This window comes from Lithobates pipiens, unplaced genomic scaffold, assembly GCF_037356315.1.
Source record: "Lithobates pipiens isolate NorthernLeopardFrog02 unplaced genomic scaffold, aLitPip1_a1.2 Scaffold_10, whole genome shotgun sequence".
NCBI classification, from domain to species: Eukaryota; Metazoa; Chordata; class Amphibia; order Anura; family Ranidae; genus Lithobates; species Lithobates pipiens.
This window is the reverse complement of record NW_027507686.1, coordinates 192171966-192198442: the sequence shown is the minus strand read 5'-3', so window position 1 is coordinate 192198442 and position 26477 is coordinate 192171966. Positions and strand designations below refer to the sequence as shown.

At 43.8% G+C, this 26477-nt stretch overlaps 1 protein-coding gene across 2 annotated transcripts in view; it reads left to right on the top strand.

Annotated features, from left to right (window-relative positions):
• The window catches only part of IGHMBP2 (immunoglobulin mu DNA binding protein 2), a 102407-nt gene that overhangs the window by 18578 nt on the left and 57352 nt on the right, over positions 1 to 26477 (top strand). For both annotated transcript variants that reach the window (XM_077460787.1, XM_077460786.1), the window contains exons 3-5: positions 4096 to 4288; positions 10849 to 10946; positions 22532 to 22695. In XM_077460787.1, coding sequence (XP_077316913.1) covers positions 4096 to 4288; positions 10849 to 10946; positions 22532 to 22695 — 455 coding nt within the window. The remainder of the gene's footprint in view (positions 1 to 4095; positions 4289 to 10848; positions 10947 to 22531; positions 22696 to 26477) is intronic.

Genomic DNA, 26477 nt, shown 5'->3' with positions numbered 1-26477 from the left:
AGCTCCCTTCCGGAAGTCAGACTCTCTGTCTCGGTGGTCGGTCCGAAAAAAGGTCTGGCGGTCTCGTCATCCACCATTTCTCGGTGGATCAGACAGATCGTGGTTCAGGCAGGTGCCCCCTTTTTCCTGTCACGGCTCTTTCCACCAGAGCAATTGGAACCTCCTGGGCTTTCCGACATCAAGCGTCTATCTCTCAGGTGGGTAAGGCGGCAACTTGGTCGTCGGTTCACACTTTCACTACATTCTACAAAGTTGATGTAAGCACATCTTAGGATGCTTGCTTTGGCCGCATGGTTTTGCAGGCAGCTGTGTAAGGTTGCAATTTACACTTTAAGTTTCAAGTTTGTTCTAAAAGCATCTTTTGATGCATACGTTGCCTGCTGGTTTTGATGGCGGCTGTTGAATCCCAAGTCTTAAAGGATAGGGTTATTTCTGTTTCAGTTTTTTTCACTTTACTCAGAGCAAGGAAATCCAAACTTGTTGCACATGGAATGCATTCTTTGCATGGTACGAGGACAGGACCCTTAACCCTAAGGCCGCGTACACACGGGCGGATTGTCTGCCCAACTAAGTTCGTCAGACAATCCGACAGACAGTCCGTCCAACATTTGAATGAACGGACTTGACCACACACGATGAACAGACAGTCCGCTGAAAGCTTGCGCGATGACGTGTACAGCACGTACGACGGGACTAGAAAAACGACGTCCAATACACTGCAATGCAACCTTCGGCCGTGTAAATCCTTTCTGAGCATGCACCATACTTAGTCCGTCCAACTTGCCTACACACAAGCGGACTGTCCGCTGAAACCAAGTTTGGACGGACAAAATTACGGAAATTCCGAAAGACTTAGTCCGTCAGACTGTCCGCTGAAAAAGTCCGCTGAAGCCCACACACGAGCGGATTGTCCGCTGAAACACGGTTCAGCGGACTAAGTTGGGCAGACAATCCGCCTGTGTGTACGTGGCCTGACACTCTATCGCAACTTCTTCAGTCTTGTCCAGTGTCTGGCCCAGAGTAGCTTTAGGGGACAAGTTTCTGCCTTATCCATTCTCTTCCAAAAAGCTCCTGCCTCACACTCCCTTAACTGGACTTTTCTATGAGGAATTGCTTATATAATTCCCCCAATTTTTACTCCTGTGTCACCTTGAGAGCTTAACCTAATGTTAAGAGATGATTAGATGTGATTAGAGATGTTCATTTGGAAGACCTTGTCTTCTTTGTTGCCATCACATCTGTTAGGTGTGTTTCTAAGTTAGCAGGTCTATCTTGTAAAGTGTCTCTTGTTTTGCACAAGGACAAGCTGATTTTGTGACTAAAACCTTCATTTTTATCTAGGGTTGTCCTCTCCATCCACCTCAATTAGGACATTGTTCTCTCTGCCCTCTGTCCTACCTCAAAACAAGACAAGTAAATTGCCTTACATTGTTTTGATGTGGATAGGGCTGTCAGCATCTGCTTGGCAGCCACAGCCTCTTTTCGCAAGACTGAGGACCTTCAGGTAGAACAAAATGGGGCTCTAAGCCCTTGTACACACGGTCGGAGATTCCGACAACCAAATCCGTCGGAGTAATTCCGACGGATTAATTCCGGAAGAGGTCCGGAAGTGATGTTGCATACACACGGTCGGACTAAGTTGTCGAAAAATCCAATTGCACATAACGTGATGATGTTATTTCGTTACGACGGGACTACGTTCAGGCTAGTAGCCAATAGCTTTGGTCTAGGAATTTGATCTGAGCATGCGTGGCACTTTGTCCTTCGGAGTAGGCTACACATGATCGGAGTATGTCCGATCGGAGTATTTTGTCTGAAAATTTTACCGGCAAGTTGGAAAAATTGGTCCGTCGGATATTCCGACGGAAACAGTCCGATGCAGACCACACACAGTCGGAATATCCGACAAAACGGTCCGATAGGAAACATTCAGACGGAATCTCCGACCGTGTGTACAAGTGCTTAGAGGACACAGCGCTTCCCACTCCATTGTTGCCACATGGACCAGAGAACTCCTCCTCAGGGCATACACCCTTAAAGTGGAGTTCCACTCATAAAATTATTTTACCAATTTTCTGCTGCATTAAAAACGATTAATAAAATTTGGGGAAAAAAAAATCTTTTTTACTCAACTCTTAATGCCTGTTGCTAGGGGGTCCTTCATAATCTGCCTGCTTTCTTACCTCGGCTCCTTATGTCACTTCCCTTGATGCCAGAGTGAAGATCACCCTCCCCCCCCCCCCCCCCAGGTAATCTGGGACACGTCACAGGTCCCAGATGATTGCACGGCCAGGCGTGGCTCACGCATACGCACTGGGTCCCCCGGCTGTGAAGTCACAGCCGGATGCCCACAGTTACAGTGCCAGTGCTGCCGAGCGGAGGGAGAGACGAGGGGGGCTTCCATCCCTTGCATCGCTTGTCCCTGGCACAGGTAAGCGTCTGATTATTAAAAGTCAGCAGCTGCAGTATTTGTAGCTGCTGACTTTTAAGTTTTTTTTTTTTTTTTTTTTTTTTTTTTTTAAGCAGAACTCCACTTTAAGGAAAAGGTCCTCCCTTTCCCATCAGAGCCCATTCACCTGGACTGTTGGTGTCTCGGGGCTTTTCAGCATCAATCATCTCTGTATTATTATTATTATTATTATTATTATTATTATTATTATTATTATTATTATTATAGTACAGGAGTTGTTTGTGCAGTGTTTTACAATATAAGGCCAGACAGTACAGTTACAATACAATTCAATACAAGAGGAATCAGAAGCCTGTGCTCGTTAGAGCTTACAATCTAAAAGGGAGGGTCAGATGACACAAAAAGTAACAACTGTGGGGGATAAGCTGATGGAGAAAATAAAAGTAATGTTAGTTGGAGACTGGATAGGGGTTCTCTAAAGAGAAGGGTTTTCAGGGATCCCAGATTTTTAAGGCTGCCACTTTGGTCCTCTGTTCACACATTTTTCACGTTCTACCAGATGGACTTTCAGGCCTCGGGTGATGCAAGTGTCGACCTCAAAGTGTTCCAAGCTGTTACTTGAGGGTTTTGTTCAGATTTAAACCTTTGTTTCTTGTGGGCTTGATGGCAATTCCAGGTTGCTATGTTTTTGTCCACTCCTCGGTTTTTTTCTTGAGTATGTCCTCTGGTCTATAAAGTCAAAATTTTCTATTCTATATATATATATTTTTTTTAAATCAAATTTGTTTAAGCAGGATACAGACCCATACAATTCTAGATAGAAAGGTGTAAACTAATATTGGAGGCCGTAGATATTGGATGCAGGCAAGTATGCATATGTGAAGGATTGGGGATGGTTAGGTTGCACTTTGATGTCCTTTAACTAATACTTCATTTACCTCCTAGCACAGCAGTGCATTGTAAGCCATAGTTGTGCACTGCAGACATGCTGCATTTTTATGCACCACACGTTAGAATGGTGTGAACAAGGCACAAGGATAACTATTTATTTTCAGTGTCTTTCCATTGAGCCCGCATTGATCGTTGCAAATCGGCACACATTGTGTAAACAAATTCTTTGTTTGCTGGGTGTAAGGTGAGTGATTTTAAAGACTGGACATTTTTTACCTTTTTTAAAGCATTTCTTGCATTAAGGTAAAAAATGCTCTGGTGTTTGCACCCCCCCCTCACCCTCCTTAATTACCTGAGTCCTTTCTCAGTCCAGCACTGTCCCCACCTGCAGCGGCTCTCTCCTCTCCCTCTGCTCACAGAGGCAGAAAAAGCTGCTGTCAACCAAATCCTGTGAACAGAGAGCAGGAGGCAGGGCTGAGCTGCACTGTGTTTGTCAATAGACACAAACAGCCCAGCTCGTATACGAGCCTGTATGTTTGACTCTGTAGCAAGCAGTTTGCTATAGGGGCAGACGGAGAAGAGGAGGAGCAGACAGTGCCAGCGGGGCACTGCAGAAGAGGGAGGTTCAGGGCAGCTCTATGCAAAACCATTGCACAGAGAAGGTAAGTATACAATTTATTTTTTTGTTATTTTGTTAAAGCCTCTGTATTAATAATAATAATAATAATAATAATAATAATAATATTTTATTTTTTTAAGTTGCTCTATCCCATTCTTGTACTTCTCTGTTGCAGGGGACATTGTGGGTGTTTATGAGTCCAGCAGCCCAAGTGAGCCTCTTGCTACTGGTATTGTGTCTGGTGTCACACAAAAAGTTATCAATATCGCCTTTGATGAAAGTCATAGCGATGCTTTAAATCTGAGTAGCGATAATACATACAGGCTTCTGAAGCTGGCAAATGATGTCACTTATAAAAGGATAAAAAAGTAAGTGCCTTTTATGTTTATTTCATACCCTACGCATGTATCAAATATATATATATTTTTTTTCTATAGCCTGAAGCATGGATGGATTTAGAATTTTCTGGTTTAATTTAAAAGAGAATTAAAAATATAATATACAATGCATTGCGAAAGTATTCGGTCCCCTTGAACTTTTCAACCTTTTGCCACATTTCAGGCTTCAAACATAAAGATATAACATTTTTATTTTTTGTGAAGAATCACCAACAAGTGGGACACAATTGTGAAGTGGAATGAAATCTATTGGATTTTTGAAACTTTTTTAACTTAACTAATAAAAAAATGAAAAGTGGGGCGTGCAAAATTATTCGCCCCCCTTGCGTTAATACTTTGTAGAGCCACCTTTTGCTGCGATTACAGCTGCAAGTCGCTTGGGGTATGTCTCTATCAGTTTTGCACATCGAGAGACTGAAATTCTTGCCCATTCTTCCTTGCAAAACAGCTCGAGCTCAGTGAGGTTGGATGGAGAGCGTTTGTGAACAGCAGTTTTCAGCTCTTTCCACAGATTCTCGATTGGATTCAGGTCTGGACTTTGACTTGGCCATTCTAACACCTGGATACGTTTATTTGTGAACCATTCCTTTGTAGATTTTGCTGTATGTTTGGGATCATTGTCTTGTTGGAAGATAAATCTCCATCCCAATTTCAGGTCTTTTGCAGACTCCAACAGGTTTTCATCCAGAATGGTCCTGTATTTGGCTGCATCCATCTTCCCCCTCAATTTTAACCATCTTCCCTGTCCCTGCTGAAGAAAAGCAGGCCCAAGCCATGATGCTGCCACCACCATGTTTGACAGTGGGGATGGTGTGTTGAGGGTGATGAGCTGTGTTGCTTTTACGCCAAACATATCGTTTTACATTGTGGGCAAAAAGTTCGATTTTTGGTTTCATCTGACCAGAGCACCTTCTTCCACATGTTTTGGTGTGTCTCCCAGGTGGCTTGTGGCAAACTTTAGATAAGACTTTTTATGGATATCTTTGAGAAATGGCTTTCTTCTTGCCACTTTATGTTTGAAGCCTGAAATGTGGCTAAGGGGAAAAAGTTCAAGGGGGCCGAATACTTTCGCAAGGCACTGTAAATTGGGGTATGAAACATAAAAAAAATAAAATAAAATCTGGACCCAGGGTTCCACAAATCTACAATGGATATATAAAGTATACATGCCCCTGTTAAAATAAAAGGTTTCTGTGATGTAAAAAATGAGAGGAAGATAAATTATTTCCTAACTTTAAACTATACAACTCAATTGAAAAGCAAACTGAAATCTGTAGGGGGGGGGGTGGTAACAATACAAAACTAAAATAATGTGGTTGCACAAGTGTGCACAACCTCTTATAACTGGGGATGTAGCTGTGTTCAGAATTAAGCAATCACATTCAAACTTGGAGTCAGTACACACCTGCCATCATTTTAAAGTGCACGCGATTAACCTCAAATAAAGTTCAGCTGTTCTAGTAGGTCTTTCCTGACATTTTCTTAGTTGCATTCCATGGCAAAAGCTATGGTCCGCAGAGAGCTTCCAAAGCATCAAAGGGATCTCATTGTTAAAAGGTATCAGTCAGGGGAAGGGCACAAAAGAATTTCCAAGGCATTCGATATAACATGGAACGCAGTGGAGACGATTATCATCAAGTGGAGAATATATGGCACAACAGTGACATTACCAAGAACTGGATGTCCCTCCAAATCTGAAGAAAACTGGTCAGGGAGGTTGCCAAGAGGCCTACAGCAACATGAAAGGAGCCGCAGGAATATCTGGCAAGTACTGGCTGTGTGGTACATGTGACAACAATCTCCTGTGTTCTTTATATGTCTGGGTTATGGGGTAGAGTGGCAAGAAGGAAGCCTTTATTTACAAAGATAAACATCCAAGCCCAGCTAAATTTTTCAAAAACCCATCTGAAGTCTCCCAAAAGCATATGGGAAAAATGTGTTCTGGTCAAATGAGACCAAGGTTGAACTTTTTGGCCATAATTCCAAAAGATATGTTTGGCCCAAAAGATGTGTTTGGTGCAAAAGAACGCACATCAACAAAAGAACAATGTTTGACACAAAAGATATGTTTGGCTCACATCAACAAAATAACACCATACCCACAGTGAAGCATGGTGGTGGCAGCATCATGCTTTGGGGCTATTTTTCTTCAGCTGGAACAGGGTCTTGGTCAGGGTAGGGGGAATTATGAACAGTTCCAAATACCAGTTAATTTTGTCACAAAACCTTCAGGCTTCAGCTAGAAAGCTGAACATGAAGAGGAAAAAACTGGCGTTCTTTTTTTTATTTTTAACCACAAATTTGATCGCCTCTGTGTTTATTTTTTGCGCTATCAATAAAAAAAGAGAACATTTGGAAAAAAACGCATTCTTTTTTACTTTTTGCACATTATATACAAAAATTTTTTTCCTCTGTTTAGGTTGATACGTATTCTACATATTTTTGGAAAATAAAATTGTAATAAGCGTTTGATTGGTTTGTGCAAAAGTTATAGCATCTACAAAATAGGGGATAGTTTTATGGCATTTTTATTATATATATATATATATATATATATATATATATATATATATATATATATATATATATATATATATATATATATATATATATTAATAAAAATGCCATAAAACTATCCCCTATTTTGTAGATGCTATAACTTTTGCACAAGTGGTAGTGGGATTAAAAATGCATTGATTACTGTGTAAATGTGACTGGCAGTGAAGGGGTTAACACTAGGTGGCGCTGTAGGGGCTAAGTGTGTCCTAGGGAGTGATTGTAACTGTGGGGGGGGGACTGTGTGTGACACGACACTGATCACCGCTTCCAGGGAGCTGTGATCAGTGACATTGTCACTAGGCAGAACGGGGAAATGCTTGTTTACAATAGCATTTCCCCGTTCTTCCTCTCTGTGAGACGATCGCGGACATCGAGACCACGGGATCCATGAACCTACTCACGGAGTTCACGGTGCACGTGATGGCATGGCGGCAAATTCAAAGGGACGTACAGGTATGCCCATTTGCGCAGCCGTGCCATTCTGTCAACGTAAATCTACGTGCAGCGATTGGCAAGCGGTTAAGGGTGTGTAGACTTGCGCAACCATATTGTTTGTTTTATTTTTTTATTTTTACTTCTCTCCACCTAAAAGATTTCAGTTTGTTGTACAGTTTAGAGGTCACATTAAAGGTGGAAAAAGTTCAGAAATTATTTATCTACGTCTCATTTTTTTTTTTTTTGTTTTTTTTTACATCACAGAAACCTGATATTTTAACAGGAGTGTGTAGACTTTTTATATCCACTGTATATCAAGTGGTTTTTAAGTGCCAGGGAACTTTTTGTAGATCATTCTTTATTTGACCTTTTACCCCAGACGTGTTGAATGCTGCCCAATTACATCAGTTTTAAGTTGCAAAAGTGCAAAAGCCCTTCCACAATGACAAGGTGACCAACCTTGGAAGGGCTTTATAGCCACTCTGGTATGAATGCTGCCTGAATTTTCTAAAAGTTCACTGCACTTATTCACACAGTTGTGCTCATAAGTTTACACACCCTGGCAGAATTTCTGATTTCTTGGCCATTTTTCAGAGAATATGAATGATAACACAAAAACTTTTCTTTCACTCATGGTTAGTGTTTGGCTGAAGCCATTTATTATCAATCAAGTGTGTTTACTCTTTTTGAAAATCATAATCACAACAGAAACTACCCAAATGACCCTGATCAAAAGTTTACAAAGGTTTGTATTATCATTCATAGTCTTTGAAAAATGGCCAATAAATCATAAATTCTGCCATGGTATGTAAACTTATGAGCACTTATGAGAACTGTAGGTCCCTTAGAACACAATTACTTAAATGAAGAAATTGATTTTACAGGTAGGTATGATGAAAAAAATCCCATTTTTTGCCCGTTCTTTGCAAAATAACTTAAGCTCTGTCAGATTGGCTGGAGAGCATCTGTGAACAGCATTTTTCATGTCTTGCCACAGATTCTCAATTGGATTTAGGTCTGGACTTTGACTGGGCCATTCTAACGCCTGAATATGCTTTGATCTAAACCATTTTATTGTAGCTCTAGCTGTATGTTTAGGGTTGTTGTCTTGCTGGAAGGTGAACCTCCGCCCCAGTCTCAAGTCTTTTGCAGATTCTTACAGGTTATCTTCTAAGATTGCCCTGTATTTGGCTCAATCCATCTTCCCATCAACTCTGACCAGCTTCCCTGTCCCTGCTGAAGAAAAGCACTGTGGTCAGTGTGAAACGCATCACCTCCTGGGTTCGGGCACTTTTTGGCTGTCATTTGCTATTTTGAAACAAACAAGTTGGAATGTTCCTTTGGTGTGCAGCCATTCTTTTCTTCTCATTGATCATCAGTGGTGAGCCATGGCTTGCACCCAGCACATCCGGACTCTAGTGATTGCTCACCTGAAGCAGCATTTTCCTTCCTTGAACTCTGAAGAAAAGCACCCCCACAACATGATGCTGCCACCACCATATTTCAGAGATATGCTCAATGATTCACCTTCCAACTTAACAATGATCCTAAGCGCGCAGCCAAGACAGTACAGGAGTGGCTTATGGACAACTCTGTGAATGCCTTAGAGTGGCCCAGCCAGAGCCCTGACTTGACCCCCATTGAACATCTCTGGCGAGAACCGGAAATGGCTGTCCAGCAATGTTTCCCATCCAACCTGAATAAGCTTTAGAGGATTTGCAGAGAAGAATGTCAGAAAATCCCCCCAATCCAGGGGTGCAGGCTGTAATTGCTGCCAATGGTGCTTCAAAGGGTCTGAATACTTAAGGGTCTAAATACTTAAGGTAGAAGTTCACCCAAAACCTAACTAACTCTAAAGCCCCGTACACACGAGAGGACTTATGTCCGACAGACTTCCGAAGGAGTTCCGTCGGAGTTCTGCTGGAATTCCGACGGAGTTCTGACAGACTTTTCGGCTGAGCGGACTTGGCCACACACGATCACACTAAACTCCGACGGATTCGAACGTGATGACGTACGACTCGGCTCGAATAAGGAAGTTCATAGCCAGTAGCCAATAGCTGCCCTAGCGTCGGTTTTAGTCCGTCGAAGTAGCATACACACGAGCGGATTTTTCGAAGGGGACCGGGTCCGGCGGAGTTCCTTTGGAAAAATTTGAAGCATGTTCCATATTCTAAAGTCCTTCGGACTTTGGCGAGTCAAAAGTCCATTGCAGCCCACACACGATCGGATAGTCTGACGGACTCAGTCCTTCGGACTTTGGATGTTGAAAAGTCCGCTCGTGTGTACGCAGCATAAATCTATGACTATCTACGACACGTTCCAAAACATATCTAAAGTAGAAATCGCTATACTTTCTTTTTCTGAAGCCTATACTTGCTTTTTCTGAAGCCCATCCGGTCCTGTCTGCAGCAGTGGATGTTGTGTGCAGGAGAGAACGGACAATGGCTGGGAGGTGACTTCACCCATAGAGTTACTATGGGGCTTCCGTTGTTGGCTACCTCTCCTCCACACACCTATACGCTGAAGCCACCGCTGACAGCTCAGTGTGGGACTGGACGAGAGCTGCTGCAGAAAATATATACGTATAGCGATTGTTTATTTACAGGGCTAGATAGTTTTGTTTTAGAATGTGGCTGAGAGTAGGTTTGGAGTTAGTTTTGGGTGAACTTCTACTTCAAGTACATGTGCTAAAAAAAATTTTTCTTTTTAATAAATTCACAGACATTTCTAAAATTCTGTTTTCACTTTGTCATTATAGGGGTACTAAGTGTAGATTAGCGAGGAAAAACATTTAATTTTAAACAACTGTAGTATCTGGCTTTTTCTTGAATCATGTTTTTGTCCAGTACTTTGCATGTAGAGCAGGGGTGTGCAAACTGTGCAGCGGGTGTGCGCGTGTACCTCTGGTGGCTCTCCTGGGCAAAGATTATATATATTATTTTTATTTTTTTGCCCAGGAGAGGCATTCTGCCGCAGTATGTCTGCGTGAGCCGGTTGGGAACCAGTTAAGAGGGAAGTTTCAGGAAAATTTTTTTTATTTTAAATACAGAACTGTAAAAAAGGGTTAGTGGCCAATGTATCAGTGCCCATCTGCAGCCTCTGAGGGGACAGGGAGGGTGGTGGAACAAGCGCCGACGGTGCACATACGGGAGAATCTCCTGTTTACTCTTCGGCCTCTTTAATACAAAGTCCTGCCTACTATGATAGACATAAAAGTCATCCACTGCCAGCCCAGGAGATTACAGACACTGCTGAGCAAACAGGAGATTCTGCTGTATGTAATCTGATGACACTCGTCCCGTCCCCTCCGAGGCAGCACCGATGAATATGATATATATCTTTTTTGGCCCTGGGGGCCACAAAAGAGATCTATAATTACCAGGGGGGCTCTATTAAACTGGAATATGGGCTGCAAGTGGTCCACGGGCCAGGCTTTGGACATGCACAAACTAAATCATTTTAAAGTAAACAGTCAGGTAATTGTACTAAACTTACATTTTACTTTTAATTATTGTTTTTTCATTTATCTATAGGGCATTGATTACACTGAATCAGTACCGCACAGGACCTGCAACTCACATAATAGATGTCCTTTTCGGATTATCTGAACCAAGCAGTGCTGGGTTGGCAAGTGAGTCCATTATAAAAATGCATTTGTTGTTATCTGCTAGCTAATGCATGAGATGCTAAAGGGCAAACATTAGTAATTAAAAGGCTTGGGCACTTGCCTTTTCTGGAGAAAATACTGTGCCAGTTCTTCTTGCAGTATTGTTCATATAACCAAAAGCAAAGGCATCTACGGTATGCTGCATGGGAGAATTGCTCAGTCTGACTTCTGATCCTCCCTTTCAAAAGAGATCACAAGGCCAAACCCCCAGACCTAGTTAAATTTCTCTATATATGTGCAACACCACCAAGCTACCCAATAAAAAAATATGTATATACCAAATTCATCAAACCCAAAAAATATCATGGTGTATGAATAGACTTCTGTTACTGAAAAGCTGCTATTTTAGACCCCTTTCAAACTGGAGGCGTTTTTTAAGCGCTAAAGGGTTAAACATAGCGCTTGAAAAATTCTTCCCTTGCAGCCCCAGTGTGAAAGCTCGAGTTCCTTCACACTGACAGTGCGCTGGCAGGGCGTTAAAGTCCTGCAAGCAGCATCTTTGGGGCGGTGGAGGAGCGTTTTATACACCACCCCTAAATTGCCCCTGCCCATTGAAATTAATGGGCACCGCTGCCAAAGCACTTTGGCAGCGACGCTACATGGTGGCATTTAACCTTTTCTGCTTTCTTCGGCTGCTAGTGGGGGTTAAAAGTGGGGGCTAAAACTAGCAGCTCTTTACCGCTAACACTGTCCGTGGCTTAGTGTAAAAGGGCTCTAAAATGAACTGTGAACTTTAAACTGATGTTATGAAAAAAAAACGGCACTATTTACTCTTTCTGGAAAGGCACCATCAATGCTGAAAGATATATATCCAGGTTTTAGAGCAGCTTATGCTCAGGCAAGAATGGGACAACATTCCTTTTCCAAAACTCCAGCAACTGGTCTCCTCAGTTCTCAGACATTTACAGAGTGTTGTTAAAGTGCTAGTAAACTCTATTACACCACTTGTACATATAATAAGGCTTACCTGTAGGTACTGTGAATATCTCCTAAACTTGCACAGTACAGGGGACATTCAGAGTGCATGCAACCGGTGACCTCACTGGGGCATGTGCTCCGAATGGTCCGCCTTACAGTGCCAGACCTTCAGAGCCCATGCCAAAAATGTCGGAGGACATGCGCAGTAGTGACGTCATTACTCCTCCGGCTGCTCATGTAGCTGGACGCCGCAAACCCAAAAGGAAGATTGGAAAGATGTGGACCCTCTCAACGGTGACATTACGGCTGTGGAGGGCTTCCTTCTACTAGCACATTATATCATTGCCTTGTGGGGAATTTTTTTTTCCAGCAGCTGCAGGTTTACTACCACTTTAAAAGATGGGGGGGGATGCTACATCATGGTAAACATGACCCGGTCCCAACTTTTTTAGAGTTGGGATTGTATCACAATCCTACAAACCTGTGTTCCATTGCTCAGTTCCAGGAGGACTGCAATCTGTATTTTCTCTGACAAAGCTCCACAAAGGATTCATATGTTATGGGAGCTGTGATGGCCGATAGCAATAACCGACCATAAGAAGGGATTATCTTGGATCTGCTATCCGACATATACCTTTTTTGGGAAAGTGTGTTTGACCCTCTATAATTAACCACATGCTGACCGGGCCATAGCCGAAAGACGGCTACAGCGCGGTCGGCTTATTCTGGGTGGACGTCCGTGGGAAACCTTGTCCCCATGTTGATAAATACAAGGGCCTCTTCCCGACAACCCTGGTCGTTGGTTGTCGCGGTCTGCAGGCAGGGGGCTTAGAATCCAGGGGCCCCCAGATTCCGGCCCCCCACCCTATGTGAATGAGTATGGGGTACGATGTACCCCTACCCATTCACCTGGAGGAAAAAAGTGTTAATAAAAAACACAACACAGGTTTATAAAATACTTTTAGACAGCTCTTCCTCCTTCGGGGGCCTTCTCGCCGGACTCCTCCGCTATCTTCTGCTCTTTTACCACTAGTTCTTTTACTAGCAGAAGAGCCAGGCTTTCTCCTTTGTCGCCGCCATCCGGGGGTCTTCTTCTGACTTCGGGGGTCTTGTCCCGCTCTTCGGTTCTTCTTGCCGGGCCTCCGCTGTCTTCTTACAGCTCTTTAACTAGCGCTGGCCCGGTCTTGTCACTGTCTCCCTCCTCCCTTCTCCCTTCTCCCTTCTCCCTCCTCCTCCCGTTGTGCGGGGTCACCGGGTGATGTCACATGGTGACCCCCGCCCCTTATGATGTCACAGTCCTGGAGGATGCTTCTTTCTAAGTCCGCAGGACTTTTGGGAACAAAAAGTCCGCTGGAGCCAACACATGGGCAGATTGTCCGATCGTGTGTACGTGGCAAAAGAGTGATATCGGTGGTCCCCTTGGTAGAGCAAGGATTAGGGTTTTTCAAACCTTATTTTTTTTTATGGTTCCAAAACCATACGAGGATGTCAGACCCATTTTGGAGTTCAAAGATATAAACCGGGTTTGAATATGCATTCTTTTCGCATGGAGTCAATCCAATCAGTAGTCTCCGTCCTACAAGTGGGAGAACTTCTGGCATCAGTTGACATCAAGAATGCTTTTTCCCATGTACCATTTTTTTTTTTCCTGCTCACCAGAAATTTACGCTTCAAGGTAGAAAATCTTCATTTTCAGTTAGTAGCTCTGCCTTTTCGGTCTAGCTACTCCACCTTCAGCGTTTACAAAGGCCCTGCTCATTTCTTTAGCTAGGGTAATGGCTCGAGGTATAACAATACTAGCCTGTTTAGATCTTCTCTTCATCGATCAATTCGGTAGCCCACTTAATCCAAACTTTGGTCAGCTACCTGGAAATACCTAGGTTGGATTCTCAGACTAGAGAAATCCTCCTTGAATCCATCACGGAGATTGCAGTACTTGGAACTGATCATTGATATAGCTCGGAAGAGAATGGTTGTTTTTTATTTATTTTTCTCCAGTCATCTTCCAGGACGGCACACCTGAGAGATGACTGGTCCACCTGACAGGAAACACAATCAACAACGAGTTTAAAAGTCCCCACCCCTCCCTCAGACCCTCAGTTCTTGATTGTGTTTCCCACAGGATGACAGCGAAACCAAGTTTCTTTCTAAAAGGTTTTTTCCTTGGGGTCTGGGACCCCGTGTTTTTCTCGTGAGGTTCTTTTTTTTAGGGACTTGAACAGACAGGGTCTGTGGTGCTCCCTTGTATACCCCCAGGAGAAATCTTGGGGGGGTATTCCTCACTCAAGGTCTCCTTAGGGAGCCTTGTATGAGCCTCGTGGGACAGGGGAGTTGTCCCAGTAGGCTATTCCCCTGTTGTATTGGCCTACCTGCACATTCGTTGGTGGAGTGGTGAGGTGATGCCTTTCCTTATGCGGACGCGGATGGCCTGCGTTCCAACGCCACAGCGCATGTCCGGAAGTCCAAGGGCGTCACTTCCGGGTATCGAGTTCCGGAAGTTGAGATGGCTGGACGCACCGGCGTGCGTTCCAGCCTCAGTGCGCAGGACCGGAAGAGGCCGTGCGTCATTTCCGGGCGACGGACCTCCTTAAAGATGGCGCTGATCGGCGCGTTTTTTCAAACCGAACGGGTGTGCTGTAATACACCCAGTCTCCTCGTCCTGCAAGACGCTTTCCTGACACTTGGAAAAGACAACAAGGGGATGCTCGAGACCTGATCCAGCGATCCTGCAGGGCAGCAAATCGTCATGGAAGAGGAAGGTCAGTCTGAGCAGACAATCGTTGAGGTCGCCACTGGGGGTGAGTGATCCAACTTTATTTAGGGGCAGGGTTCTCGGGGTAGAGCTCCTGTGCCCCTTTTAGGACTTGTGTAGCTAAATTGTCTATTTTTTGACTATTCCCAGGGACCGAAAGCTCTGCCCAGGGGTCAGCTGCTAGGTCTAAGGGGAAGGTTACTTCAAAGTCCAGGCGTTGTGGTTACTGTAACGCTAAGTTAGCACAAGACCACTCCAAACCTTTCTGCGATCGATGTATCATCAAGCTCGCAGGCAGGGAGACCGCTCAGGTCGTGAAGGAATGTAGGGCCTTACAAGCAGAAATGTTGGCTACCCTTCAAACTTTTCAGTCCACCCTTGTGAAGGGTTTGCAGGAAGTACCGTCAGAGAGAGAGACTCCTCAGTTACAGGAAAACCTTTCCACATCTTATGCGGAAAGTTCCCAGGGCCAAGTCTCCCTATTATCTGAGGTAGAGGAAGGCCAAGTACCAGATTGTAGTTCTGGAGAGGAAGATTCAGACCAAGATAGCCAGGGGGAGGCTAAGCTTGGGGGATTTTTGTTCCCGAGTGAGGACATGGAGGGTTTATTAAAAGCCATTTACGCCTCAGAAGATATTCAGGTTCCCTCTGCTCAAGTCTCAGCTCAAGATAGAGTATATAGAGGTTTAGGAAGGTTACAGACCAAGACCTTTCCCATCCACCAGTCTCTGAAGGAGATAATCCTTAGAGAATGGAAGGAACCTGAACGCAAGCTTCTCAAACTGAAAGCTTGGAAAAGGAGGTGTCCCTTTAAAGATGAGGAGGAGGAAAAAATTTTTAAAGCTCCTCGCCTGGATGCAGCCTTAGCGCAAGTATCTAAGAGGTCCGATTTGTCCTTTGAAGATTCCGGAAATATCCAGGATCAGATGGATAGAAAGTCGGAAACTTTACTCAAAAGAGCCTGGGAGGCGAATGCGGCAGCAATGGCGCCTGCCCTAGCTTCCGCCTGTGTAGCCAGAAATGCTGACACCTGGCTGGGCAAATTAATGGATCATGTTTCCCGCAGTAGGGAGGCTAAAGAGATTGTAGACTCGCTCGAAGTAATCAGTCGAGCAGTAGCATATGTGGCAGATGCAGCTGTAGAAACTGTTAGGACCACAGCTAAAGCAGCAGCACTTTTGAACTCTTCCAGGAGAGCTCTATGGGTCAAGACCTGGGATGGGGATTTTACTTCCAAGTCTCGCCTATGCGGCATCCCCTTTGAGGGTTCCTTGCTGTTTGGTTCAGGCCTAGATCAGGTTTTGTCCCGATCTACGGAGAAGGGCAAGAAATTTCCTGTAAGGCCCAAGAAAGAAAGGGGTAAGAAATTTTTTCGAGGCCCCTATTCAAAGACCCATCATAAGGGGAAAACTGAACCAAGGAGGAAATGGAACTTGGGGAAAGGAAAAGAAAAAAGTGCAATTCTTTTCTCCAGCTCCGGAGCCTCTCAGAAAGAAGGTAAATGACGCCACCGTAAAGGTAGGCGCAAGACTCAGCGAATTCCTTCCACAGTGGGAAAGGATTACGCAGAGTCCATACATTCTAAACCTTTTAGAAGTGGGGTACAGACTGGAATTTCAGACCCATCCCCCACAGGAATTTCTGGTTACTTTTCCTCCCAGGGACCCAACCAAGGCAGAAGGGTTACTGAAAAATCTAAAGGAGCTAGCAGAGCAAAGGGTTATTACTCCAGTACCAACCAATCCGCTTACCCAGGGTTTTTACTCACACGTATTTGTGGTTCCAAAACCCTCAGGAAAATTTCGGTTGATAATAAATTTGAGAAGACTCAACCGTTACCTGCTTCACAAGAAGTTCAGGATGGAGAGTATTTACTCAGTAAGAAAGCATCTGCAGAGAGGAGTTTTTATGGTCACCCTGGACCTAAAAGACGCTTATCTACACGTACCCATTGCTCCCGAACACCAGAAGTACCTACGCTTCGCAGTTTGCATACAGCAGAGGATACAACACTGGCAGTTCAGGGCTCTTCCCTTTGGGCTGGCGGCAAGTCCAAGGATATTCACAAAGGTGTTAGCCGAAGTAGTGGCATACCTACACCTGCAGGGGATAGGGTTAATACCCTACCTGGACGACTTGCTGATCTACAGTGTGGATCAGAGGCAAGCAGTAATAGACAGAGACATAGTGTTGGAAACTCTGGAGACCTTGGGCTGAATGGTCAGTCAGGAGAAGTCCTCACTGACTCCATCTCAGTCCAAGCTATACCTAGGCTACCTGTTAGACTCGCAGGCACAGAAGGTATTCTTACCAACAGAAAAGGTAACGAAGGTCCAGAATGCGGTTGTCACCCTTCTCGAAAGAGGAGAAGCCTCTCTGAGATATATAATGAGATTGCTGGGCCTCATGACGGCCTGCATTCCGGCAGTAACCTGGGCACAACTCCATTCTCGGGAGCTTCAGTCTTTTCTACTTGCCTCATGGGGAGGAAAAAGAGAAACATTAGAGAACAGAGTACCCATCACAGAGGAGGTATCTCGTTCTCTGCGGTGGTGGCTCGACCCACAGAATTTGTTGAATGGTCGCCCCTGGTCTCAGGTAAACCCTTTGGTCCTAACCACGGACGCCAGCGCCTGGGGTTGGGGGGCTCATCTGGGAGACCGATATACCCAGGGGTCCTGGAACCACAGCCAAGCCAGGGAGTCTTCCAATTTCAGGGAGCTTCTGGCAGTAGGCAAAGCCCTAGACTATTTCCGAGAGGAACTGCAGGACAGGGAGGTTCAGGTCCTCTCGGACAACCTGGTCACGGTGGCATACCTAAACCACCAAGGAGGGACAAGGTCGGTCAAACTAAGACGGTTAGCGCAACAGATCCTTGTGAAGGCAGAAAAGAGGGTCCTTTCACTGTCAGCGATTCATATAAAGGGCTCACTCAATCTGCAAGCAGATTTTCTAAGCAGACAGCCCATCCTTCAAGGGGAATGGGGATTGAGCAAAGAAATCTTCTTCCTGGTGTGCAAACATTTTGGCAAGCCAGAAATAGATTTGTTCGCTTCCCGGGAGAATGCGAAGGTTCTCAGGTTTTTCTCCCTTTACAAAGATCAAGAAGCAGAAGGGATAGACGCTCTTGTACAAGTGTGGGATTTCAGACTGGCTTATGCCTTTCCCCCATTGGTGCTCCTTCCCAGAGTCCTACAAAAATTAAGCCTACTCAAGGTCAGTCCTGATACTGATAGCACCCTGGTGGCCCAAGAGAGTTTGGTTTCCCACCATTCAGAGTCTCGCGATAGCTCCCCCGCTGCGTCTGCCGGTGCAACGAGACCTACTCAGTCAGGGTCCAGTCTTTCACCCCGACCCGGGTCGTCTCTCTCTGACAGCATGGCTATTGAAAGGGAAATACTCCGAGACAGGGGCTGTTCGGAAAAAGTGATAGATACTCTTCTCCTCAGTAGGAAAGGCGTCACCAGAAAGATTTATGCAAAGGTCTGGAAAGTCTTCTCCCACTGGCTACAGTCTAAGGAGGGGGCTCTCCAGATGATACCCACCATCCTAGACTTTCTTCAGGAGGGGGTGGACCAGGGTTTGGCAGTTAGCACCCTAAAGGTCCAGGTGGCAGCCCTGTCCGTGTTTTTTGATAGGAAGCTAGGACAGGAGCCGCTAATAAAAAGATTTTTGTCGGCCAGGGAAAGGGTAGTTCCAGTTAGGTCGGTCAGTTGCCCTCCATGGGATCTGTCCCTGGTATTAGATGCCCTAACAAGGGGGCCTTTTGAGCCGGTGGCTCAAATTTCGGTTAAGCTTTTATCATTTAAGTTGGCCTTCCTCCTGGCTATCACTACGGCCAGGAGGGTGAGTGATATACAGGCTCTATCGATTAAAGAGCCGTTTTTGCGCATCCTAGAGGATAGGGTAATCCTCACTCAGGATCCTCTTTATTTGCCAAAGGTAGCTTCATTATTTCACAGAACACAGGAGATTATTCTCCCGTCCTTTTGCCAGAATCCTAAGAATAAGGAAGAGGAAAGATTTCATTTCTTAGATGTCAGGCGTTGTCTCCTAGTCTATTTAGAAAGGGTGAAGGACTTTAGGAGATCCAGTCATTTATTGGTCACTTTTTCAGGGAAGAAAAAGGGTCTTCAAGCATCTAAGTCTACGATAGCTAGATGGGTTAGACAGACCATATCCATCGCTTATAGACAGGCAGGTAAACCAGTACCAACCCGCCTTAAGGCGCATTCAGCTAGATCCCTAGCGACCTCCTGGGCAGAGAGGGCAGGCGCCTCAATTGACCAGATCTGCAAGGCAGCAACATGGACGAGCCATAGAACATTTCTGAGGCACTACAGAGTGGAGCTGTTGTCCCCTCAGGATTTGGCATTTGGCAGGAAGGTCCTACAAGCGGTTGTCCCGCCCTAAAGGTAGGCCTGAACTTCTTGCTTATCCTCTCAGGTGTGCCGTCCTGGAAGATGACTGGAGAAAATGACCAGTTACACTTACCGGTAACGTCTTTTCTAGGAAATCTTCCAGGACGGCAGGCCTACTCCCTACCCTTGTTTTATTGGTGATATATTAATTCTTCACAGAATGTTCCCTCTGACACTGGTGTGGGATTTTCTTTACCATAACTGAGGGTCTGAGGGAGGGGTGGGGACTTTTAAACTCGTTGTTGATTGTGTTTCCTGTCAGGTGGACCAGTCATCTCTCAGGTGTGCCGTCCTGGAAGATTTCCTAGAAAAGACGTTACCGGTAAGTGTAACTGGTCATTTTTTGTTTTTTTTTGTTTTTTTTCCCCCAGGAAAGGATCAGTTCCATAAGGGAACTGATTACGTTACTCAAGTCAAAGAAGAATCCTTCTATTCAGCTTTGCATGAATTCATTGGGAAAGATGGTGGCTTCTTTTGAGGCCGTTCCTTATGCACAGTTTCATTTAAGACTGCTGCAAAACAGTATCCTGTCAACTGGGAACAAGAAGGCCCAAGCTCTGGGCTTCCTAATGCGTTTATCCTCCAATGTGCGTCAAGAGCTCCAATTGGTGGTTGATAGCCAAGAATCTTCAAAAAGAGGAATCCTTTTTTTTTTTTTTTTTTTACCAGTTACCTGGAAGGTGGTAACAACAGATGCCAGACTTCTGGGCTGACGAGCAGTCCTGGAAGAAGCATCTGTCCTAAGGAAATGGTCCAAATCAGTGATGACCTTGTCCATCAATATTCTAAAGATTTGGGCAGTACGCGTGGTCCTCGAGGCCTGGATGCTCAAACTACAGAATTGTCCTATCGGGATCCAATCCGACAGTGCCACAGCTGTGGCTTTTATCATTCACCAAGGGGGCACAGGAAGTCGCGTGGCCCAGGAAGAGGTGAATCATATTCTATCTTGGCACAAAACAACATTCCTTGCCTATTTACAATTTTCATTACAGGAATAGGAATTGATAGGCGGACTACTCTGGTTTGTAACTTTATTCAGGGGGTAATGCGGATTAATCCTCGAGTTTGGTAACCCCTGAACCTTGGGACTTAATTTTAGTCCTGTCTGCTTATAGAAGCAGTCTTTTTTTCAGAGCCAGAACGAGATATTCCCTTGGTCCTCTTGACGGGGGGGGAATAATTTTCTTGGTTGCCATATCTTCTGCATGAAGAGTATCAGTGTTGGCTGCTTTTTCTTGTAAGGAGCTGTATTGGTTGTTCAGAAGGATGAGGCTGTATTGCGACCTCATCCTGAATTCTTCCCGAAGGTAGTATCAGGTTTTCATTTAAACCAGGATATTGTTCTGCCTTCATTTTTTCCAGAACTTAGTTTCTGTGGAAGAAAAGTCGCTACATTTTCTTGATGTGGTGAGAGCGATCAAGGTCTATTGAAAGTGTCCGCTCAGACTTGTAAACAAAGGTTTTGTTTGTGTTGCCAGATGGTCCTAAAAGAGGACAGGCAGCATCGAAATCTGTTTCTAAATGAATTTGTCAAGTGATTTTTTCAAAATTATGGTTTTAAGAGGAAAGTTCCTCCTTTTTATATAAAAGCACACTCCACCAGGGCTGTTAGTGCTTCTTGGGCAGTGCATCACCAAGCCTCCATGGCTTAAATCTGCAAGGCCATAACTTGATCTTCAGTCCATACATTTACCAGATTCTGTCAAGTAGATGTAAAAGGCATGAGGACTTCGCCTTTGGGCGCAGTGTACTGCAGGGTGCAGTATGAGTCCTCTAGTCTGTTGGTGCCCTACTTTGTTGTGTCTCCCTCCCTTCAGTTGGCATTGCTATGGGGACATCCCACATAGTAACTACTATGGCTCTGTATCCGTGAGGTACGATAATAAAATAGGCTTAACTGAAAAATCCTTTTCTTTGAAGTACATCATGGGACACAGTGGTCCCTCCCTTCTTGGTATACACATGTATTGCTTTGCTACAAAACTGAGGTACTTCCACCAGTGTGAGGGGTTATATAGGGAGTGCACTTTTTAATTTAGGGCGTGCCAGTGTCCATCACCTGAAGGTGGCCTATAACCCACAAAATAACTACTATGGCTCTGTGTCCTGAGATGTACTTCAAAGAAAAGGATTTTACAGGTAAGCTGTTAAAAATCCTATTTTTTGTAGCACACAGATAAGGCTGAGGGAGTTTGATTCATTTTATTAAAGCTAAACATTTTTAAGATCACTTTGTATTGTCATTTCAGATACGTACTTTTCTGTTTCCTTTTCAGTAGAAGCTTCCTGAAGGCTCTGTTCACATCTAGGTGTCCCAGATCGCCGCGATTCTGCCTGCAATCCCGAATTGTTGCAAAACGTGGGACACGCTTGCATTACCCGTCGCATTCGAATGTCGCCCCAATCGTGGTGACAAATCATGCCGTGATTGGGGTGCCATGGGAAATGACGAGGATTTCAAGTGTGTCCCGTGATCTGCAGCGATTCGTAATCATGGGCAGAATTGCGGCGCTTCCGCCCACGATCCGGGATGCTTAGATGTGAACGGAACCTTACAGAACTGGCCCACCTAAACCTAATATTTTAGTCATTGGTGGAGCTTGGTGAGCTGAGCCAGCCCTAGCTTCTTCTCTATCTAGCATGCTCCATCTGCAATAATTCCTTAGCATAATTTCAAACTCCGTAATGTTTAGTGCACTGACTATATAGTGGTAGCTGTCACAGAACGGTAGGCTGCACAACAAGGTTGCTTAAAGTTTAGCTGTAGGAAAAACTTCTTGAGGCCACAGTCTAAAAGGCAAATTCTCCTTGGTTTAGCAGATTTCTTCCACTGTCCTGCTGTGTCTTTGGAGCAGGAAGTGAAGGAAAATTTCCCCAGAGTTACACAGACAACAGAAATACAGTATAAAATGAAGGGGTTTTAACTCTTCCCTACTCATAAAAAACTTCTGATGGATATAAAGTCCAGGCACCCAAAGGTTTCAGTATGTTTGGGCAATGTTATAGTAGTGTCACAGCCTTACTCCCCCTCTAACTCCAAACCCCCCCCCCCACCCCACCCTAGGGGGGTGGGAGGAGCTGGGCAAGCTTTAACACCACCAGGAAGTGCCAGCGCTTTGCCAGATCAGAACAGTCAGACAACTTGACAGAAGCAGCTGTCAGCATGTGGTCCCTGCACTTTATACCTGTAGGCAGTTTTTTCTTTTTTTTTTTTTTTTTCTTTTAATGAAGTAACCGAGTCCCTATTATATAAAAAAATAAAAAATAAAAAAAGCTCTACATTATAAATAAGCATTTAAAGAGAATTGGATATCTAGCATTCTTTACTTCTTATGCTGCCTTCTCTCCAGCAAAATCTTTAGTTTATAGTGGGTGTCGGCACAGGTTCATTTTAAATCGGCCTTTGTTTTAGGTTTACTTGGCATTTTCAGTTAATTTTTCTCTTGTGCCTCTAGGACCAGTGGAATTTCTCAATCCATCTTTGGATGATTCACAGAAGGAGGCGGTTGTTTTTTCCTTAAACCAGAGAGAAGTTGCAATTATTCACGGCCCCCCTGGTACCGGTAAGACGACAACGGTGGTGGAAATCATCCTACAAGCTGTGAAGCAAGGACTAAAGGTGAGAAGAGGGTCATGCTTGTCAGAACTCTGTTCTTCCCAGTAAACAGTTGTGTTATATTACAATGCTGAATTCAATCACTTTCATTAGGACACCTGCTGCTGAGCCTAACACTGCTTACCGCAGATATATTGTTTGTTGGGCCTGAACTAGCAGGCAGTGACATGTCTTCAGTGAATTAAAAATGTGATTTATAAAGCCAATGTTGCTTCTTGCCAGTAAACCAGTTTATGGTAGGAAATCTTCCCAAGTACATTGGGGAAATGATTGTTCTATATTTACTTCTTTACAGTGTACATAAAATGGCAAGTTTTTTGTAACGACTGTCCTCCATCTGCTGCCACACTACTCGCCTAAACCTGTCTATAGATTCCCATGCAGCCTTGAGTGCAGTACAGAGCACGAATTGGAATGCATGTGCTTAGTTTTAGTTAAGGTGAGTGGGGTTGAAAGTTTGTCAGGTTTTTATTGCTATTTGTGGCCATGCTCAAGCACATTTCCCTCATTTGCTGTTCTGACAAACATGTCACCAGTGCAGAAAGTGAACAGTAATCTTCAGAGACCTAGGCAGTTATAAAAAGCTGATGGAGATCCTGGCATTCCACCGTCCTACCAAAAAAATGTTTCATTGCGTACATGTCCCTGTTTCTCAAAAGCTAGCCATTTACCAATAGAATTTCACTTAAAGTGGAAGTCCAGTCAAATCCTGTCTAAATTTAAATGTGTTACCAGCCCCATTCTGAGCCTTCTACTAATAACCTGTAAAGGAAATATGTCTATACTTAACTATTCTGAGGGTGCCCCGGTCTGGTTACGTGATCTCCCCAGCTGCTGGCTTCAGTGAAGAGGTGAGTTTGCCAACAATGGCTGTAATGCAATGTCAGCCATAGAGGAGTTCCAGCCTAGGGAAAACAACATTAAAGGTCAGCAGATACAAATACTGTAGCTGCTGACTTTTAATATAAGGACACTTACCTGTCCAAGGATCCCACAATCTCGCCACCCTATGCTTCCCCTTTTAGGTGGAGCTCTGCTTTAAGCTGTCCATACATGGATTAAATTTCAGCTGGGACCAGCCGAGATTTGAACTTTGAATGTGTGGGCAGGCTGATCGATGGATCGACTTGGGTACAACCAACCTGTTGGATTTTTTTTACCTGCAATTACTGCTGATGACTTTAACCGCTAGCAGTAATCATTGGGGTTGATTTACTAAATCTGGAGAGCGGAAAAACTGGTACAGCTCTGCCTAGAAACCAAATATATTGTATTCTAGGGTTTTTGTCAAAGTTTACCTGAACAGGCTGAAGTTAGAAACTAGCTACAATGCAGAGCTGCACCAGATTTTGCACTCTCCAGTTTTAGTAAATCAACCTCTTTGAGTTCTGCTGGCCAGGAAGGCTCTCCTCACCAATGGCCTGCTTTACAATGGGGCATCTATTGTCGGCTGTCCCTCCTCTACACTGAAGCCAATTTCTGGGAGTTGATCATGTTATCATACAGGAGGGCCCTCAGATTTTGTTTAGTATACAAATCTTTCCTTTACAGGGTAGTTTAGTATGAGGCTTAGAATGGGGGCAGGAACAGGTTTACCTGGACTGGACTTCTACTTTCAAGTATTCATACAAACGTTCAGCAAAATCTTTCTTAGGAGCATATGATCGTATCATCATGGACTCAACAAATTTCCTATGTTTTGTGTAATTGCAAAGCTGTTGTTGAATTCTAACATTCAGAAATACTGGATATTCTGAATTTATTCAAATTTCCTTTAATCCAGTTGAACAAACTTAATATACTACACCGAAGATTTTAATCTGCATTTGTCTTTCATACATTCCTATAACAGCTTACACAAACAAACTAATGTTGATGATAATGAAAGTTTTACTGCTGGATTAAAGTTTTCCAAACGTGCAAATTGATTTTTCCTGCCAGGGACCACATCCACAGTTAGAATTGTGTTCAGAAAGAATCAATAAATTTTTGTTATCCTTTTTGATTTTCCAGCTCACTATGGTCAAAATTGATTTGTTGATTTGTCCCCATTAAGTCCTAGAAAATCCAATAAACACTCCAAAAACAAACAGTTTCTAATGAAATTCTACTGGCTAGCTAAACGCCCAACTCCAGGATTTTTTTTCCCCCCATGCAGTAGGGCTGTGCCCACACTACATGGGTTAACTGCTCATCTTGACTAGAAGTGGACACAGTGCCCTATACTCACCCGATCCTTTGATCCTGTGGAAAACGGCACTCCCCTCTGTCCAGCAGTGTACGGTTTTTGACGCCTTCACTTCCAGAGCCGGCCTTTGAGTATGAGGATGTCGGGAACAGTCCATCGCCCAGATAGATGGAAAGAGGCAGGAGCCAAAGGGACCACTCTTGTGAGTATATCTCGGCTGTCTAAACCCCTAGACCAAAACGAGCATTTACCCCTTGCAGTGTGGGCACAGCCCCATTGCATAGTAAAACAAAAAATAAGCCTGGAGTTCAGTTATAAATGAAGTTCCTAGCACTGGTAGTGTTGCCAGCAGAACAGAATATGATAGGATGTCTCCACAACAGGGCTTTAGATACCAATAAAATGCCAACCGAGGTTATTCCCAGAAAGGTTCTATTTTAAAACTTAAAAGAGTGCCTAACCTTAGCTCTATTAGTCCAGGATTATTCTACATAGAAAAGTTTTGACATAGAGAGAAAAGATTCGACATTATAGAGACAATAGCAAAAAAGGTTGAATGTGCCTAACCTAACTCCTATTAGTCCAAGATTATTCAACATGAGGATTCGAAGAAGCAGTCGCTGTGAGTGGACATTTATGGTCAAATGCTCTGCCCATAGACTATAGAAGAATTCTAATGTTGGTTGACTAGTAATAATAATTAATAAATATAAGTATTAAGTGTTCTTGCATAGCAAGACCACTTACTGTTATCTCACATATATATTATTATAGCCATATTTACCACCCTAACTCATCCCACATCTTTTACACTACATGCACAATAATAAACCGAAACGTGCGGATTGTTCCTGATTGGTGTGCTATTACTTTGTGGAACGTTTCGCCGAATGGTTCACGAAATATAGTTGTTTTTTGCGGCAAAATTTGTCCCCTAGGAATGAATGGTGACGAAATGTTCAAAACTAGTGGGAGGTGACAAAAGCTGACAACCCCATGATCGGCCAAAACATTATGACCAGCCCATGATCAGCCAAAACAGTATGTCCACAACATGATCAGCCAAAACATGACCATGAAAAAATAATAATTAAAAAAAACTTGGAAAAAAAATCATTTAAAAAAAAAATTTTGGAAAAAAAAATCTTCAACTTTTTTACTACTATTTATACTTTTTAAAATATTAAGCTTTTTAACACTTTTCAGTTACTCCAGCCACTCCAACCACACAACAGTTACTCAAGCCACTCCACCCAGTTACTCCGCCCACTCCAGTAGGTGAAGGCAAGAACACTTCACACAATTTCCCCAGAAATTGTAGCTTTTCTAGTTACTAGTGTCATACAGCAATTCTACTATAGCTTGTAGGCGGAACATTCGACCGGAAATGTAGGATTGCGGCGTCGTACAGTTTAGCTGCTCCGTCAAATCTTCTTAGAACATTCGACAGACACCATAAGTCTTCAATGACAGATTCAACCTTTAATTATTTAGTATTTTCGGACTAATGCATTTTTTAACGAACCAAAAAAAAAGGAATTTTGGGAGTAACTAAATTTATTTTTCAGACAAAAACGAAATTCCGAAACAAAATATT